This window comes from Stegostoma tigrinum, chromosome 30, assembly GCF_030684315.1.
Source record: "Stegostoma tigrinum isolate sSteTig4 chromosome 30, sSteTig4.hap1, whole genome shotgun sequence".
NCBI lineage: Eukaryota > Metazoa > Chordata > Chondrichthyes > Orectolobiformes > Stegostomatidae > Stegostoma > Stegostoma tigrinum.
The window spans coordinates 26351699-26370899 of record NC_081383.1 but is presented as its reverse complement, the minus strand read 5'-3'; the positions used below and the strand labels follow the sequence as shown (position 1 = coordinate 26370899).

Genomic DNA, 19201 nt, shown 5'->3' with positions numbered 1-19201 from the left:
AAGCTAACACACCATACGCCTTCTGAACAACTCTATCTACCTGGGTAGCAGCTTTCAGGGATCTGTGAACATGAACCCCGAGATTTTTCTGCTCCTCCACACTGCCGAGAATCTTTTCGTTAACCCTGTATTCTGCTTTCAAGATCGTCCTTCCAAAATGAATCACCTCACACTTTTCAGGGTTAAACTCCATCTGTCACTTCTCAGCCCAGCTCTGCATTCTATCAATGTCCCTTTGTAACATAGAACAGCCCTCCACACTGTGCACAACGTGACCCACCTTCGTATCGTCCGCAAACTTGCTAATCCACCCCTCCACTCCTTCATCCAAATCATTTACAAAAATCACAAGTAGAAGAATGCCCAGAACAGATGCTTATGGTGTACCACTCGTAACTGAGCACCATGTTGAATATTTTCAGCCACTACCACCCTTTGTCCTCTAAGGGTCAGCCAATTCTGAATCCGATCTGCTACATGTCCCCCTATCCCATACCTCCTTAACTTCTGCATGAGGCTGCCATGGGGAACCTCATCAAATGTGTCAATCCAGTGGGCTGCTTTGTCCTGAATGGTGGCAAGCTTCTTGCGTGTTGGTGGAGCTGCTGTTATCCAGGCAAGTGGCAAGTATTCCTTCACACTCCTGACTTGTGCCTTGGAGATGGTGCTCAGGCCTTTGGAGGGTCCAAAGGTGAGTTACTCACCACAGCATTCCTAACCTCTCACCTGCTCTTGTAGCTACTATTTGTAGAGAGTCCAGTTGAGTTTCTGGGCAATGGTAATCCCCAGAACATTGATAGTGGAGGATTCAGTGATGGTAACACCATTGAATGTCAGGAGGTGGTAGTTAGATTGTTTCTTATTGGAGAAGTTCATTACCTGCCATTTGTGGCATGCCAAGACCAAGATCAAGCCTGTGTATTGTCTATTTCTTGTTGCATTTGAACATAGACTGCTTCAGTATCTGCGGAATCACAAATGGTGCTGAACATTGTGCAATCATCGGCAAACATCCCCAATCCTGACGTTATGATGGAGGGAAGGTGATTAATGAAGCAGCTGAAGATGGTTGGGCCTAGTTGTCCTGGGTTACTCCTCCAGAGATGTCCTGAAGCTGAGAAGACTCTCTTCCAACAAACGGGACCATTTTCCTATGTGCCAGACTCCCACTAGCAAAGAGTTTGCTCCCTGGTACGCATTGATTCCAATTCTGCTAGGACTCCTTACTGCCAACCTTGATTAAATTCAGCCCCCAGGTGTTGGAGAGGAGGATTTTGCAGTGTTGACAGGGCTATTTCTATCACTGTCCTTTCTGGTGTCTAGTTTGATACTAGTTGATTTATCTTGTTTCATTTCTTTGAGACTTTGTAGCAAAAGATACAACTGAGAGACTTTCTTAGTTATTTAACAGGGCAACTGAGAGTCAACCAAATTGCTTTGGGTCTGGTGTCACATGTAGGCCAGACCAGGTGAGGATGGCAGGTTTCTTTCCCTGAATGATATTAGTGAACCAGATTGGTTTTTCCAACAATTGACAATGGTTTCATTTTCATTAGTAGATTCTTAATTCCAGATTTTATTGAATTCAATATTGGTAAAGTAGGTTTTGAACCCAGGTCCCCAGAACATTAGCTGAGTTTCTGGATTAATATCTGGTGATAAGATCAGGAGGCCACTGCCTCCTCCCCATTTATTACCCATCCTAATTACTCCTCTAAAGTGATGCTGAGCTGTTTGCTTGAACTGTTTGGGTTAGCTATACAAACACAGCGCTGTCAGGAAAGAGAATCTTGACCTTGTGTATATATGATTTGACATTATTTTGTTGATGATCTCTCCATGACTGTTTGGCATTGAGCAGTGAGATAAATTACACAATTAACAGCGTTTGTTTTATACTCACTGAAGCACCAATTGTTTAGAACATTGGATATAAAATGAGTCATGACATTATTTAAGTGAAAATATTACACAATTGGTGCTTTCAGGAACGGTATACCACACACAAGAATTAAAGTGGGCAGCAGTGAAAAACCCATTAGTGGAGTTAAACAAGATGGATAAGTTGAATCAGATTCAGGACTATTAATAGACTTCCTTCCTCACAAGACATGGTCAAAATGATGGACTACAGTAAGAGGAAGTGGTTATTGAACTATGTAGCTCTCTGGTCAGACCACACTGAGAGAAATTTTATAATATAGAAATAGAAGTGATATAGATTTGACACTTGTGCATGAGGGCAATGCAGAGAAGACATAAAGCTGATCATATCATGGATAACTGAGTTATAACAGAAGACCTAAGAGACAAAAAGACATGCCATACTTGAAAGGAGATGATGTTTAAAAAAGAAACCCTATGGGTGGTATAAAAGGTGGGCAGGCTTGAGGAATCGTAAGGAAAAAAGACCCTGATGGGAGTTGTGTACAGGCCTCCTGACAGTAGTTCAGGATGCGGGGAAGAAAATAAGGAGATAGGAAAGGCATGTAAGAGAGGCACTATACAATAATCACGGGAGACTTCAGGATGTAGGTGGACAGGGAAAATAGATTGGCAGTGGATCTCAAGAAAATGAGTTTGGAGAATGCCTTTGAGATGTGTTTTTAAAGTAGTTTGTGGTACAGCCTACTAGGGAACAGGCAATTCTGGATTTGCTGATGTGTAATGAGGCAGACTTGATTAGAGAGCTTGAGGTGAAGGAACCCCTCGGGGCCAATGACTGTAATATAATAGAATTCACTCTGCAGTTTGAGAAGGAGGAACTCAAATCAGATGAAATCACATTACAATTGAGTTAAGGTAACTATACAGACTTGAGGGAGGAGATGACCAGCGTTGATTGGAAGGGGAGCCTTGCAAGGAATGGAGCAGCAACGGCAGGAGTTTCTGGGGATAATTCTGGAGGCGCAGCAGAAATTTATCCCAAGGAAGAAGAAACATATTAAGGGGAAGATAAGGCTACCATGGCTGACAAGGGAAGTCAGGGACAGCATAAAAGCAAAAGAAAAGGATAAAATTTGGTGAATATTTGTGAGAAAGCAAAGGATTAGGAAGCCTTTAAAAATCAGTACAGGATAACTAAAAAGGCAAAAAGGGGAGAGAAGATGAAATATGAGCGTAAGCTAGCTAGTAATATAAAAGGAGAATGGAAAAGTGTTTTTAGATATCTTAAAGGTAAGAGAGAGGCAAGAGTGGTCATTGGACCACTGGAAAATTATGCTGGAGAAGTAGTAATGGGGAACTGGATAGGTGCTTTACATCAGTCTTCACACCAGCAGCATATCAGAGCTTCTAGAGAGACAGGGCGCAAAGGAAAAGGTGCTGGGGAAGCCGAAAAGTCTGAAGATAGATAAATAATGCAGACCAGATGGACTACATGACAGAGTACTGAAGGAGACAGCTCAAGGGAGATTGTAAAGGCAACGGTAGTGACCTTTCAGGAATGATCAGAGTCAGAGTATGTCCAGAAAATATTTAACATAACACCTCTGTTTTAGAAGGAGGTAATGAGCAAGTCAGACAAATGAGAGTTAGTGGACTTCTAGAAAGCCTTTGTCAAGGTGCACACAGAAGGCTGTTAAATAAGACAAGAGTGCATGGTTTTAGGGGGAAGGTACTGACATGAATAGAGGATTAGCTGACTGACAGAAGGCAATGAATAGGGATACAGTGGTCTTTTTCAGAACAACAGTCGGTGACTAACCAAGTTCCTCAGGGCTCCATGTGGGGACAATAAATGTTCATGTTGTGTATTAACGACCTGCACAAAGAAGCACAGGGCGTTGTTGCTACATTGGCAGATGGCAAAAATAGGTGGAGGGGCAGGTAGTGTTGAGGGTGCAGGGAAGCTGCAGAAGGACTTGGACAGGCTGGGAGAGTGGACAAAAATGTGGCAGATGGAATACAAAGTGAGAAAGTGTGAGGTTATGAACATTGATAGGAAGAATAGTGGCTGTTTTCTAAATGGGCAAAGGCCTCAGAAATCTAAAACAGAAAGAGACTTGAGAGTTCTGGTTCAGGGTTCTCTTAAGATTAACATGCAGGTTCAGTTAACAGTTAGGAAGGCAAGTGTAATATCAGCGTTCATTTCAAGAGGGCTGGAATCCAAGAGCAGAGATGTACTGCTGAGGCTGTATAAGGCTGTGGTCAGACTGCCTTTGGAATTTTGTGAGCAGTCGCAGGCCCTGTACCAAAGGAAGGATGTGGTGGCATTGGGGGGCTGCAGGGGGAGGTTTACAAAAATGATCCCATAGATGAAGAGCTTGTCAGAGGAGGTGCAGTTGGGGGACTCTGGGTTTGCACTCGATAGAGTTTAGAAGGATGAGGAAGCATCTGATCAAAACTTACAGAATATTGACAGACCTGGATAGAGTGGATGTGGAGAAGATGCTTCCGCAAGTAGGAGGGTTGAGAATCTGGGGTCACAGCCTCAGAGTGAAGTGATGACCCTTTAGAACTGAGATGAGGGGAATTTTTTCAGCCAGAGCATGGTGAGTATGTAGAACTCATTGCTGTTCATGGCTATGGAGGCCAAGTAATTGAGTGTATTTCAAATAAACATAGAAAAGTTCTTAATTGGTAAGGTGATCAAAGGTTCTTGGAGAAGGCAGGAGAATACATATCAGACAAGATCAAATGGCAGTGCAGACTTGATAGCCTAAATCTGTTCTTATCTCTTATGGTCTGGTTGTATCAATCCAATTAGAAAAGATAAATCTGAAATACAACTTCAGAATAAACCTGGAATAATATGACAAGGGGTATGAACTAACGTAAGTCAAATTTAGGACCAATATGAGGGTGTTCATCATCTAACTGACTAATCTGTGGAATATACTCAGTACAAGGTGAAACCCCTAACACGAAGTACAGAAAGTTAGCACGCAGGCGCAGCAAGTAAGTATGAATGCTAGTGGTATTTAGACTTTATTTCACGAAGTATGGAAAACGTACGTAGGGAAAATTTGTTACTACTTTATAGAATATTGATGTAGTGTCTTGTGTACCGTTTCAGTCTCCTTATTTAAGGAGGGTTGCACTGGTGCTGACGGTAGTTTAGAGAAGGTTCACTCGGTTAATTCCTGGTATGAAAAGATTGAGTTATGTGGAGAGGTAGAGCAGATTGTACTTATAACCGATGGAGATTGGAAGAATGGGAGGTGATTTATTCAAAACATGTAACATTCTGTTGGGCTTGATAGAATTGATGATGAGAGGAATTTCCATTTGTGAAGGTATCTAGAACTAGGAGATACAGATCTAGGATAAGGGACCAACCATTGAAGAAGGGATAATGAGAAGGGAAATGGAATCAAGACCAATATCAGATCAACCATGATCTTATTGAATGTGCAACAGGTTTGTGGGCCTGATTGACTTGCTCCTGCTACTACTTCTTAAATTCTTAAGTTTTTATGATTTAAGAGCTCAATTGAATAGGGTTTGGGAGTTTGGGGCCTGTAAGATGTTTTATATGAATGAGTAAAAATGAACCAATGGTTTTTCACTGTATTGACTGACAGTATCTGCAATCTAACTAATCCCTTTCTGCCAGTAATTGAATGGAATGATGGAGTGGATAGAGTGCCTTCATATTCCCATTATTAAGGTAAGATGGGACTGCCACTTACCCTCGTCACACCTCCCCCACCACCCCTGCACCTCCCCATCTCCCCAGATATGGGCGTTTTGCCTCAGGACCCTGAGAAATTGGAAGTAGCAGGAGTAGGCCCTTAACTGGGTCTCATGCCAACTGATGGTCAAATCAGACCCAGGGTGAAAGACAACAAAATGTGAGGCTGGATGAACACAGCAGGCCAAGCAGCATCTCAGGAGCACCAAAGCTGACGTTTCGGGCCTAGACCCTTCATCAGACTCTAGGCCCGAAACGTCAGCTTTTGTGCTCCTGAGATGCTGCTTGGCCTGCTGTGTTCATCCAGCCTCACATTTTGTTGTCTTGGATTCTCCAGCATCTTCAGTTCCCATTATCTCTCTCCCAGGGTGAAACCTGGTTTGATAGAACCACATACATATTTTTAACTTTTTCAGTTGGTTAACCTAGCGGTTAGTCGCTGAAGCAAGAGGGATGAGGGGCTTGTCAGAGGAGGTGCTGTTGGGGACTCTGGGTCTGTATTCAATAGAATTTAGAAGGATGAGCGAGCATCTGATCAAAACTTGCAGAATATTGAGAGGCCTGGATGGAGTGGATGTGGAGAAGGACATAACATAGAATATAAATACATGACTCAAAAGAAAGGAAAGTTATTTGTTAGAAAGTTAGAAGGTCTTAACACAAATATCAAAACAAACTTCAGCCTGGTTCCCAACACTATCTGTTACAGTTGCTCAATTTTAGAGAAATCTCACTCCTATCACAGCTTTTTAAATCTTTACTAAATGGTCCTTTCCCTTGGGTGGCTGAGACCAGTTTTTTTTTATCTTGTGATTCCTTTCCGAGTTAGATAGTATGAAAGCTTTACAATTCTGATTGGCGTAAACCTTCTCAGTTCGAACAACTTGAAGACTTTTCCCAAACTCTTAACAGTTTTGGAAGCTGCACAGACCAGAAATCACTTCTGCAGAGGTGACTGAGCCCCCGAAATGACTTGATTCTCTGCTGGGAGAAACTGGTTTACCTTCTGAACTGATTCTAGGTTCTTCTAAAATGAGGCCTGAAACTTCTGTTCTGAAATAAAATTGAAACTATGCTTTAAAGTGCTTACTGTGCCTGTCTTTAAACCTAACAGGGATGCCTAACCTGAAGAAGTTACCCTCCTCCCTCCGGAAACCCTCTCCACCTCCCCCTTTTCTGATGAAGGATCTAGGCCCGAAACGTCAGCTTTTGTGCTCCTGAGATGCTGGTGGGCCTGCTGTGTTCATCCAGCTCCACACTTTGTTATCTCAGATTCTCCAGCATCTGCAGTTCCTATTATGTCTAAACAGTTAATCTATTTTCCAAGCACTTTGATGACAATTGCATTCTTTCTGGGAAACTGAAACACTTAGGTCATTGGAGTCCAATGCCTTCCTGACCTGTTTGAAAAAAGTACCTTCACAGTACTGACCCGCATCCATCTGCCACTATTTTGAAATCTAAATCCAAAACATATACATCTCAAATACCTTTCATGACAACTGGCATTGATTGCTCACTTAAAAGTCTTAAATTGGCGAAATTGTGAAATGCAGGGAGTCACTAACAAAAGATGTCTCTGCAAACCAGGTCAAGCCATGGCCCCTGTGTTGCGAACCTTCACTGATGGAATCTCAATACAAACCCCTGATGCACTTGTGGGGAGACACATTACAGAAGTTTGCCCCTTTCCAGAATAAGTGGTGGCTTAAACACTTTAAACTCGGCAAATGAGGAGGTGATTGCTTGGCTCCTGGTATTTCCATTCACAAAATTTTTTTTTAAATTTGGCTGCCTAATTCCCATCTCCATGGGTGTGGGCAGCTAGATAGTTGGGCTTGGTACCCGCTGAATTTAATCTGTCTCCCACCTTCGAACCTGCCTATAGGTGAGTGTTAAATCTAACCTCGTGCAAGAAGGCGAGATTACAAAGAAGCTCCAGACTTTAAATAAATTCCATTTGGCGTCAAAACGCTTTGTCCTTCAAAAAGCTACTGAAAAAAAATTGAAGGTTAGTTTAGCGTATCATTTCCATCCCTTTGTTCGTGGGAACATTGCAAAGTGACTGACAGAAGGATGTGTGCAAGCTGCCGCATTGTTTTAATCCCAGATGTTTCCTTTAGAGGGTGGAACTCAAAACAATTGGGATCTGTGACCTCTGTGCTTATTATTGGGCAAAGTTGCAGCCCATTAGTAAATGGACTTATCTGTATCTGAGCTCGTGATTTCAATATGCAGAGGGTGAAGATTGCCATGTATCCTTCTTGTTGTGGACACTTCTGTCCAGCCACACGGTATTGTTTTAGCTGGAGTTCTAAAATCATGACTTTTACTGTTGCAACAACTTTGCAGAAATATCAGGAAGAAGGTTTGCTGTTAAACTGATTTTGGTGACTTGGCTTATTCATTCTGTACACTCAGACTGCAGGGAATGATGAGTTATACTCTGTGGAAACTTTCTGGTTTGTAAGCCATGTGTCCAACATCCACTGATCTCTTAAAGAGCACGTTCAGGCACTTATAAATGCAATGAGGGTTTTCCTTCTACCCCCTGTAAGACAGAACGGTCTAGACCCCACCATCCCCTGTGAGGAAAAAGTGCATTCTCAACTCCCCTTTAATTTTTCTGCCGATTACTTTAAATCTATGTCCCCTGGTTATTGATCTCTCCACATACAGAAATAGGCCATAATTCAGTCGCTTCTCTGGTCTGATCCTTCCCTCATGCTAAAATTCTCCATTCCTGGCAAGTCCCTCATATATCTGCCCTATTTCCTCTACAAATCCCTTGTAATTTAATAACCAGAATTGTATGCAGCACCCGTATGTAGCTGTGATCCCTTGATACATTGTACAGTTGTTGCATCAACCTCCCACCTTTGATTTTCTGTGCCTCAGATAATAAAGGGGAAGTATTCAGTGTAACTTCTTGTCTACTTTATCTACCTCTCCTGTAAACTTCAGGGAACCTATGCCATTCACTCCATGACCATTGATCATCAAGTTCACCAAGGTTCCCAAGACAACATCTTTCAATTCCATGACCACTACATTCTAGAAGAGCAGCAGATAAATATGAACACTGCCACCTGCATGTTCCTCTTAAATTCACTCGCCATTCTGGCTTGGAAATATGTACTTGTTATTTCAGTGTCATTGGGTCGGAATTGTACAGCTCCCAACCTAACTGCATTCTGGGTGTACAGAGACCAAATAGACTACAGTGGCTCAAGAAGACAGCAACATTTCACCACCCAGTCAAACCATTAGGGATGGGGAATATTCAACCAGAGATGCACACCTCCCACAAATGAATGAAAAGAAAAGTTCCTCTGTACTTCTTAGAATCCTACTATTCATTGTGCAATCTGTTGCCTTGTCTCTCCTGCCCAGATACATTCCCCTTCACTTCTACAGATTGCACTTTTGTGGACTAACTTTATTAGTCCATTGATAGTTTTCTGCTTCCATCTTTATTGCCAGCAAACAATTATTTAACATCTGCACAAAGGGACTTTGTACTTTACCCATCAGAACCCCAGTAGAAACAAGCTTTCAGTCCAGAAATAACTCTCAACATTTACCATTTTCTTTCTGGCACTGACCATTTTTGGATCCGACATGCCACTTGGATTCCATAGAATTCTACTTCTCAGGCAGTCAGTTACAAATTTGATTAAAATCCATTAAACTTCATCAAACATGCTGAATTCATTCAATTTACATGATTCCTCCTTAAATAATTCAGTCAAATCCTGCAGGTTTTTTAAAAAGTGATTTACCATCACTAAGGTTTTACTGACTGTAATTACACAGTTGAAATCTTCATCCTTTTTAAAGCAATGTTACAATATTGGCTCAGAGATAATGGGAACTGCAGATGCTGGAGAATTCCAAGATAATAAAATGTGAGGCTGGATGAACACAGCAGGCCAAGCTGGCTCTCTGATGAAGGGTCTAGGCCCGAAACGTCAGCTTTTGTGCTCCTGAGATGCTGCTTGGCCTGCTGTGTTCATCCAGCCTCACATTTTATTATCTTACAATATTGGCTGTCGTCCAGCACCATACATCATCAGAGAGGTTTCCAAATGCTGGTCAGAGCCTATGCTATTTCCTCTTTTTGTGAGGTGCACTGTTTATCGAAGATCCAGCTTATGGTGAAAATTAGTGGTCAGCATCAGAGAGCTTTATCTAGCACAGCTGAGTGTACTTTCAGGAATGTTACAATGCAATAAACTGACGGAATTACCTTAGTCTGCCCTCCCTGAGGAAGTAAGTTGTTGTTTCTGAGAGAAATGTAACTTTCAGGACTGTCCTGTGCCTGGTCTGATGCACAGCAGTAGCCCCCATTGCATCATTGAATAAAAACAGTTTTCAATCAAAAAGAGCTGATTTTTATTTGTGTTGTTCTGGATATCAAACATTTGGCCTCATTATTGATGTCACATTTGGCCGTTAGAGCAAAGTGTCCCTGATATTACTGATTAAGGGCCATTTGGATTTCTGGTGGAGAATAGGACAGAGGGAGGAGGATGTGGCATTTTGATAACCTGTACTTTTAACATGGAAGAGGAATCCTGTCAGCTGTTTTAAAATATATCCAATTAGCTAAATAAACCACATTGGAGTTATCAGCTCCACAGGGAAGCTATAACAAAAATCAAAATTTCAAAGGGAACTTGTCAAATTGAAATTAAAATATCATTTTTGGACACCCGCACTGCCCATGAGTTATAGACAGCCTGAAGCCCCCTGGGAGACACTGTGTGCTGTCTGTCCAAGGACAAGTGAGTACAGGCATAACCATGGAAGAGAGGCAGATGGTCAAGTGTAATGACCTCTCACCAACCCACATGACTGGGCCTATCTGGATTTGTTAATGGCAACTCAGCAAGACCCACAGGGAGATCATTCAATCTGCTCACTTCTCTCACCACCAGGCACTCAGTGTTTGGGAGCATGGGATAGATGTGCAACAAAAATTTAAGAAACAGTCTCTTTCAAAACAGGGGCTGTAGCCCAGTGCAATTTATATATACATTGACCATAAACTCCTTGGGATTACAAAAATAACAACTGGTGTAGGAGTGCCTTAACCTCTGATTTATACAGGACTGTTACAGGCACAGACTCCAGCTAGCTTGTTCAAAGCCAGCCCCTGGAACAAATTGAAACACTGGGACTCCTGTTTATATCTCTCAGCCAGTGGTCCCCGATTGGCCCAGGTTAACAGCTCCAACGAGGGATCATATACTCCTTGAGATCCACCTGACCCTCATTCTAATCACTCCACCCTCTAAATCCCCAATGGAAATGGGAAGGACGCTGACTTGGAGTGCCCTCTATTGGATGCCTCCACCGCTCTGACAACAGAGTGGAATATCAGGTTTATCCAGGCAGTGGAAGAAGGTGAGGAAGTGCAGGGACTGTAGCAGTGACTGTTCAAGAAACCCCTCTCTGTGTTGAATGGAGGAAACAGCTCCAGACACGGTTCAAAATGTGGGTCCCTGAGGATTGTTTCAGGGTCTGAGGCCAACATGAAATTCTATCTGAGTGGGGGTCAATTTAGTTAGAAGCCCATCACACATTTGAGCCTCCTCTACACTGTGAGTGCCAGGGTTAGTGCACCACTGTTTTAGGGCAACCAGATGTTTAGCCTGCCAACAGGATATTGATGGACACACACCTAGGAATCCTGTCTACAAGAGGTCTTTTGGGAAAAGATTTCAGGTGCTGATACTTCTTCTGCTGGTTCATCACCAAGCCAGTGATGTTATTATGTAGCCAGTCTAGCCAGTAGCTGCTGGTTTCGCTCTGGTGGTCTTTCTACACAGCCCTCTGAAAACAAGTTTTTCACTGTTTTGTGAAATCTCTTCATGTGAAGCCTGTTCCAAATGTGCCAATCATATGCAGGAGTCAGCACTAAAATCACAGCAGCAGCACTCTGAACAGTTTCGCTGCTGCAAGCAGAGGAGACCTGGTTCTGACACAGGATCAGCAGTTTCTCAAGATTAAAGGTTTTAATTTTGGAAGCTAACAGGGCGAGGAAAAGTTCTCTTGAAGTCAGTGTCAGTTTATACTCAGAATCCAAATGGGGTTATTGTATAAAATCATCAGGAGTGAATTATTCACTAGTGCACACCCTGAGTCGTAAGTACATACTGGAGCCTGAAAGAGCAGGGTCCAGCTGTAAAACAGCAAAATGTGGGCAGAATATATGCACATTGACATTCCAAGGAAACTTTCTGTCTCAGTGGAATTAGTCAGTGAAATTTTCCAATCAATACATACAGCTGGATAGGCTGTGTGAATTGTGAGGTCTTGTTTGAAGTTGAAGGGTTAATTCATTTGCAGTGATAAATTCCTCAGCGTGCATTTTAACACCAGATTGTGTTTCAGTCAATGACAGTAAGCAGCAGGTCTAAAGCACCAGAACTAATTATGGAGGTAGAGGGCGGTCCATCAGAACCTGAAGATGTTGTGCTTCTATTCACTTTCTGGCAATCCAGTGTTGGAAACATTTCATTGTTTCCACTGAGCTCGGGGATGACTAGTTCCTTCAAGTTGAAGAAATAACATCTAAGACCGAGTCCAGGAAATGGACTGTAGAGGCACAGGAAAAGATTAGGGTACTTGGAGACAGAGTATCCCTCTGTTCCTGTTCTGTTTTAAATTGTAAAATTTTGGACGTGTTTTTGATTGTGTCATTTGGAATCTATTTATGGTGTGGCAACAACAGCTAGCTAAAGGGCCACTGGAACTTTGTCACTTCATGAGATTCTTGGGATGGTTTGTGGGGTCTGATTTTTTGAGATCTCTCTGGAGGCAGCCAATTAGTTCCCTGCATCAAGAAGCCTCATTCAATCATGGATTGCAGGCAGGACAGCCAGCCGAATTGCTGAAGTCTGTGGGTGACCGGCAGCCCCACCGGGAAAGATGGGTCATTCTGATACAAGGAGAGAATGTCAAGGGCACTTTAAAATGGAGAGACTCCCTGAAAAACTTTGAAAAGATCAGGTTTTATAAATGTACAGTGAAGATTGGAGCAGGGTCCAGCTGTAAAACTGGAACATGTGGGCAGAACATATGCACACTGGCATTCCGAGGAAACTTTCTGCATTGTTGGAAGTGGAAGCTCCATTTTCAGGGAATTAGTCAGTGCAATTTTTCAATTGGGGGATGAACTGACATGCAAGATCAGAGATACTGCTATTTCACTAGTGAAAACTCTTCAGCAGTGCATGATTCTATCAACTCCATGCTTACATCTGCTCGGTATGAAGGAGACAGAGAGACTGACTGAGAGTTATAATCTGCTGCTTTGTTTGAAATCTAAAACATTAGGTACAAGAGTTACTTTCTAGGCTGAGCATGGTTATATTAGTCGAACGTGGTGTATTCAATAATAAACCAATCGAGTGATTACAATAACCTGCTGCTCACGTTATGGCCATAGTGTCTATTGGAGAAGGAGAATAACCTGCAAGCACCTGGGTGTTGGATAAAGACAGGATCAGGCTCAATGTTGCACTCCCTTTATTATCAACAAACAGGCTTATGTACGAGGAATGGCCATTTGGACAAGCTGCTAGGACTGATATGCCAGTAAGATCCATTGTTCCCCCACAGGGCCCCTCACCCCCACAGGGCACCCTCGCCCCCACAGGGCAGCCTCATCCCCATGGGAACTCTTACCCTCTGAGGCGACCCCTCACCCTCACAAGACACCTCACCCCCACAGGACCCCCTCACTCTCATGGGACCCCTCACCCTTAGAGATGCTTCTGGAACCCTCTACCTCTGTCCTGGCAAAGGCAGCTAGGCACCCCCTTACCACAGGGAAGTTCATAGAATCTCCACCCCTATTGACACACCCACTGGCCCAACTACCAGAATGAATCAGCAACTGAGATGGAGCAAATTGGTGGAAAAATAAAGTCCACCTGTGAGATTGCTAACAAAACACCACCTCACAATCTTTTTTAATCAAGTGATTACCTCAAACCATGAAACCAAGCAATCTCTAAAGCAACACAAGGAGAACAGGTAAGTTCCACAATCCAGTTACTGAGCTGTCGATAGGAGAAGTAATTCTTGGCTAGGCTTGAGGGAGTTTTCTGTGTTAGTCTGGCTGAATAACATTCATAGGTCCACATCTGTGAGAGGAGGATGAATGAAATGAGTGGATGCTCAAGTGTCTGACTTCACCTCCTCTGGTGTTCTTTCTTTTGAAGAATGATTAGAATTTAAACAGATATAGGATTGCAGACAATCCATTCTAGTCAGCCAGTTCCCAATTCTGAGAAGTTTTTAACCTTTTTTCTGCCAAATGGATTGGTCTGTCTCGGAATATCCTGGCATTCTAATGCTTCTCACTCTTTGGATGAATGAACAAGAACGTACATAGAGGCTCAGTTGCTCATCTGTCCCACAGACATGGGGACTGACTGCAGAAGGAGATAGTCTGTGATGTGATGACTTCACAGTTGCATTTCCAACCGGCAGTGAATGTTTAGGTCTATTAGGAAGGATAGCTGATGTAATAATGGCCGCAGAAAGCATGCTGGTGATGCTTTTCTAGAGAACAAATGCAGAAAAACGCTTCTTCCAGGGAACATTATTTGGTGCTTTACCTTTAGTGACAAGTTGTCACTTGCATGAACATCAGCATTACTCAGATTGGAATTTCTGATTGTGTCAGATCCATGTAGGTAGCCAGCAGCCCACTTGATCTGCATACCACAGAGTGGGCCTGCTGCTCTGTATGATTTCCAATCACAGTTTGTTGTTGACTGAGAGATTAGCCTGCTTCAACAGCACTTGTCTGTGCAAGTTGTCTGATCCTGTTTACGGAGGGTTGAGCTTGATTAAGTGGGCAAGGGATATTTTAAAATTTGCTTTACATTTCACTCATGTACCAATTTTATTTGAAGCTCAGATTGCTCTGGGAGTCAGTGTCCAGAATTGTAAGTTACTACAGTTACAATCGCATGTCTTATGTGGTTTTGTTGTCTGTAGTTTTCAGGAGTCTTGGGATAGTGTCTAAGGTGGGTTCACAGGGAATATGAATCCTTATAAACAACCATCTATGTTATACTATAAACCCACTACAAAACAGCCTCAACCTTTACTTACAACTGGCACTTATAACATAGCTTAATGCAGAGTAAATCTCCCTTTCTATATACTGACATTAATTGATCAGCTATGTGTTTGTTGGATGTGATACACTTTGTCTGATCTAGCAGTCCAGTTGCATTTTATGTGAATTGAAATCATTTGTTTGCTGAAAGTGCATTGTTTGCACTCTGTGGTTTGGAAAATTAGTGTGATGAGATTAATGTGAGACATTTGTTCACATTTACAGCAAAGGAAAATCCATCTCAGAATCTCTAACTGCTGGGGACTCTCATTTATAGTGCTGCCAAGTATATCTACTGATGTCTTGGCTGAGGCAGTCCCGAGACATCACAACATAATTATAGCAAAGGTAAAGAAAGAATGCGCAATTATATATAATCTGAACATCCTAAAGTGACTTGCATATTTTTGTTATTATTTGTTCATGGGATGTGGGCATTGTTGCTTAAGACTAGCATTTATTGCTCATTTATAATTGTCCAGAGAGCAGTTAAGAGTTAACCACCTTGCTGCGGGTTTAGAATCACATGGAGATCAGACCAGGTGAGGCTGGTAGATTTCCTTCCCTAAAGGACATTAGTTTTTACAACAGTCACTATGGCTATTTTCATGTTCACTTTGCAGTCCATGTGATGTGGATACCTCTCCAGCCCTTTTAGGGAGGGAGCTTCAGACTTTGACCCAGTGATAGTAAAGGAACGGTGATGTATTTCCAAGTCAGGATGGTGTGTGAATTTGAGGGAATTTGCAGGTAGTGATGTTCACGTGTATCTGCTGTCCTTATCCTTCTAGATGGCAGATATTTTGGGCATGGATGGTGCTGAGCACAAGGTTTTACAAGCAATAATGAGATAAATAACCAGTTAATCTGCATTGTTGTGGGGATAAACAGTAGCTGGGAAAGTTTTACTCTGCGAAGTCTCCCAGAATAAGATGGGGGCCTCCATTTAATGTTTCATTTAAGACATAAATGTAGGCAAGGCGTTTGATTCTAATCCATTTGCCCTATATTTCTAGACCTCATCATGACACATCTTGTGGCATACAGAGCCGACAGCATGTTTAACAGGCCAACGGCAGGTCAAATGTGAATTGACAGAAAGAAGGTGTCTGTTGTAATTTTCATGGCTCCTGTACACTTGTGGGACCAGTTGCCAACATTTAATACTGTCAAACATTGGAGCCCCTTTAAAGAGAAGGTGATGCGCTGTATTTATTCTGGAATTTGCAAAGCAGCAGTGAGATACCAGTTTAGCAAAATTTGTTTCTTCCAGTCTTCCCAAGCAAGGTGAGGTATTACTATGAGGATGAGTGAAAGGGAGCAAAGCTGCTCCAACACAATAGCCTCCTGAGACTGCGGTTATCCAGGAGCTGGAGGCCTTGGCGTCAGGAAATACGCTTTGGAACTGACTTGATGTTTACTCGTGGTAATTCACGCCTGCAGAAAGAGTCAATACTATTGCTGGCGAGGCTATAGGAAGCACCTCCCTGATCTGTATCTGACCATGCAGCTGGAGGCAGTTTGGATTCAACTTGCCATTAACCATTTGACAAACTGGTAGCACTTTCACGACTGGAAAGGGAGATCAGAGGGCCAGTTTCTGGAAAAGCAGTTGAAAGAGAGAGGTCCGATGAGAAGCGAGAATTTATCTTTCTGCGCCATGTGGCTGCAGCTCTGTGGCTTTTCATTCATGCTCCACACAGTCAGCAGAATGAAGTTACAGTGTTTTGTGTTTGACTGAGGAATATTTGTGTTTGTTAAGGTGCCTGCCCTGTCAGTAGGGGATTCATTTCAACCCTGTCTGTGCTGTTTGATAGGACAACAGCAGCACTGCACACTCAGCTGTGACTATTGCTTTTCCTCAGCAATATGACTCGCAGCTGGTTCTGTTCATTGGCCTGGGAGGGTGAACAATGTGGAATGTCTTGCTGCAGCTGTGATATTAATTCTGTGCTCTTTCTGAGCAAGGAATGATGGCATTTCTATCGTGAAATAGACATGGGAGAAACATGTGTTCGAATGTGACAGAAACAATGTGGCAGAGGGTGCTTGTTTTCACAGAGCTAGCAATACCTCCAGGACAGTTCACTGCTTATTATCGTTACGTTGTGGACATAGAGGTTTTTTTTAATTGAGAGGTTTCCTAGAAATCTTGTTGCTTTAGACCTTGATTAGCTATTGTGAACAGCAACTGGCTTGGAGAGGTTTTTTTTGTATTAATCAGCTCAGTTGAAAGAAAACCTGGTAAGAACAAGTTGAGTTGGAGGAATTCTTGATAACAGCAAGCTGCCAGGCTTAGTTTTTCCACTTCTGAAAAGAAATACCTCTTGTTACATTCACTGGAACTTAGTTGTTCTTTTCAAAGAACATCTCGAGATTGTATTTCCCGACTAAGCTGTCACTGAGAGAAAATTCCACTCTATTACTGTAAATTGATGTCAAAGGCAACATTTTATCAGCATCACTTATTTCCCAGCTGTCTTAGATGCATACAGTCATTACTAACATTTCTGGAGATTAATCCATGTATCAAATTTTCCCCAGTATGCTTACTGATGCATATCTTTTTCTGGTACTAGCCAGAAATTTGTCATAAAATTCCATACAAAATGAGAACTAATATGTTTGTGATTAAACAAATTTATGGTGTGAAATGAGTAAGGCAGCCACCTGTTATTGTGACCCCTTCACATGGACAATGGGCAGTAGAACAGAAGAACCAAAAGAAATTGCAGGGTCACAGAGTTTCAATGCAATACCAAAATCAAAAATCTGAATTATCTTATTAAAGAAGTCGCTGGATTTTGTTAATTCATTAGATACCTTCTGATTGTACTGATCCTCCATGACTCACTCTCCCTGTCTCTGACTGATGATTTTTCTGTTTCTTCAGTGACCTCTAGAAATTCTAGAGCATTGTCATTTTTAATCACTGATTGTTGGGAGTGAATTTGTTTTCTATGTGTGTACTACTTATAATCCCCGTCCTTCCCTACCACCCCCTCCACCTACACTCCACCCTGACATGCACTGCTTCTGCACCTTCTGATGATATGCTCCTTGTCCCTGTCAGGTCAGATTCCACAATCCACCCTCACTCTATTTCCAGTCACACTGGCTCCAAAAATAATTCCCATTCCTTCACATTCACCTGCCTTGTCTCTTCCCTTTATGCTTCCCTATCTCTGAATATCTTCAGCCAGAATGTCTTAAGTTTGGGAGATTTGAAGGCTACAGTCCCTCTGGCACTGTGTTAGTCACTACAACTGCAGTCCCTGAAACTTAAAAAATAGATATCCCATTATGTATTATTCTCTATTTGTTTAGGTGACTTCTGATTTACAGTTTGTGAACAAATGAATAGCATCAACAGGATTTGATTGCCCCAAAATAGAAAAAAGATACAATGTAATGCGACATAATTTATTTGTATAGCCATAGAGGCTGATTTGAACCTAATGTGCCAAGCAGGAATTCTACTAGATTGCCTGCAATGCCGGTTTTAACTTATGCCCATTATTCCAATCACTTCAGTGGTGAATAATCAGGATGAGTGCAAAATGAGTCTTGCTCTGGGTCCTGGTCAGAAGGCTGGGTTAAAACCATTGGCCTTCCTTATCATGTGTAGTGGTCTGCCCGCAAAGCCCGTAACTGGTCAGCAGGCAGGACTGCCCCGACAATTCATAATCTGTTTGGAAAGTACAACTTTCACTTGGCAGCTCTCAGGTCAAGAATTGAGCGTATGGGGAGTCTCAAGCCAGTATTCATTAGAATGTAAATCGGAGCATCAGTGTATCTAACTGCCAACTTGATACAAGGTAGTGGCATTATATTTCCAGCATCTTGTATTTGCAGGTTGCTTGTTTGGCAGGAATCACGATTATCTGTTGATTCTATGGGCACTCTGAACATTTGAGGAGAGATGTCACAGCCGACGCAAATGAATCTGAGCATCCCAGGTAAGTTCCTAGTTGTCCACTGCTGTAGCCACTCACTGGCTTCTCCTCATCAATATTGCAGGCATTTTGTAATCTTAGGAGCTGATGTGTGACGCGTCCATCAAATCTTAACAAGAACATTTTAATTCTAGTTTCCAGGCCTCAACTTAAAAGTCCAACTGACCTGTACCTGCATTCATTAGCTGCACTATATCTAATGTGAATTTCCAAACTTCCTGATGCTTCCATCATTTTGAACTCTCATTTATCCAAATCATTGGATGCAGCTTGTAACTCAATATATTGAAGTTTGTGGATGTACGAGGTCATTATACAGATTCTCCGCTGTCTAAGAGTTTGAATCAGCGCACAAACAGCATCATTAATCCTGCCGGATATTGGAATTCCTCCATTTGATAATCTTAGAGCAGAAGAGTTCTGGGTTGTGATTCTGATCATTTGTTATTTTTTTCACATGACGGCCTC

General features: G+C 42.3%; 1 protein-coding gene across 3 annotated transcripts in view; it reads left to right on the top strand.

The window, feature by feature from the left end:
• The window catches only part of LOC125466011 (KN motif and ankyrin repeat domain-containing protein 1-like), a 58062-nt gene that overhangs the window by 11135 nt on the left and 27726 nt on the right, over positions 1–19201 (top strand). For 2 of the 3 annotated variants that reach the window (XM_048560093.2, XM_048560090.2), the window contains exon 2: positions 18633–18736. In XM_048560093.2, coding sequence (XP_048416050.2) covers positions 18700–18736 — 37 coding nt within the window. In that variant the 5' untranslated portion in view covers positions 18633–18699. Of the gene's footprint in view, positions 1–15002; positions 15126–18632; positions 18737–19201 lie in introns of all 3 variants that reach the window. The other variant, XM_048560091.2, reaches the window with a different exon arrangement.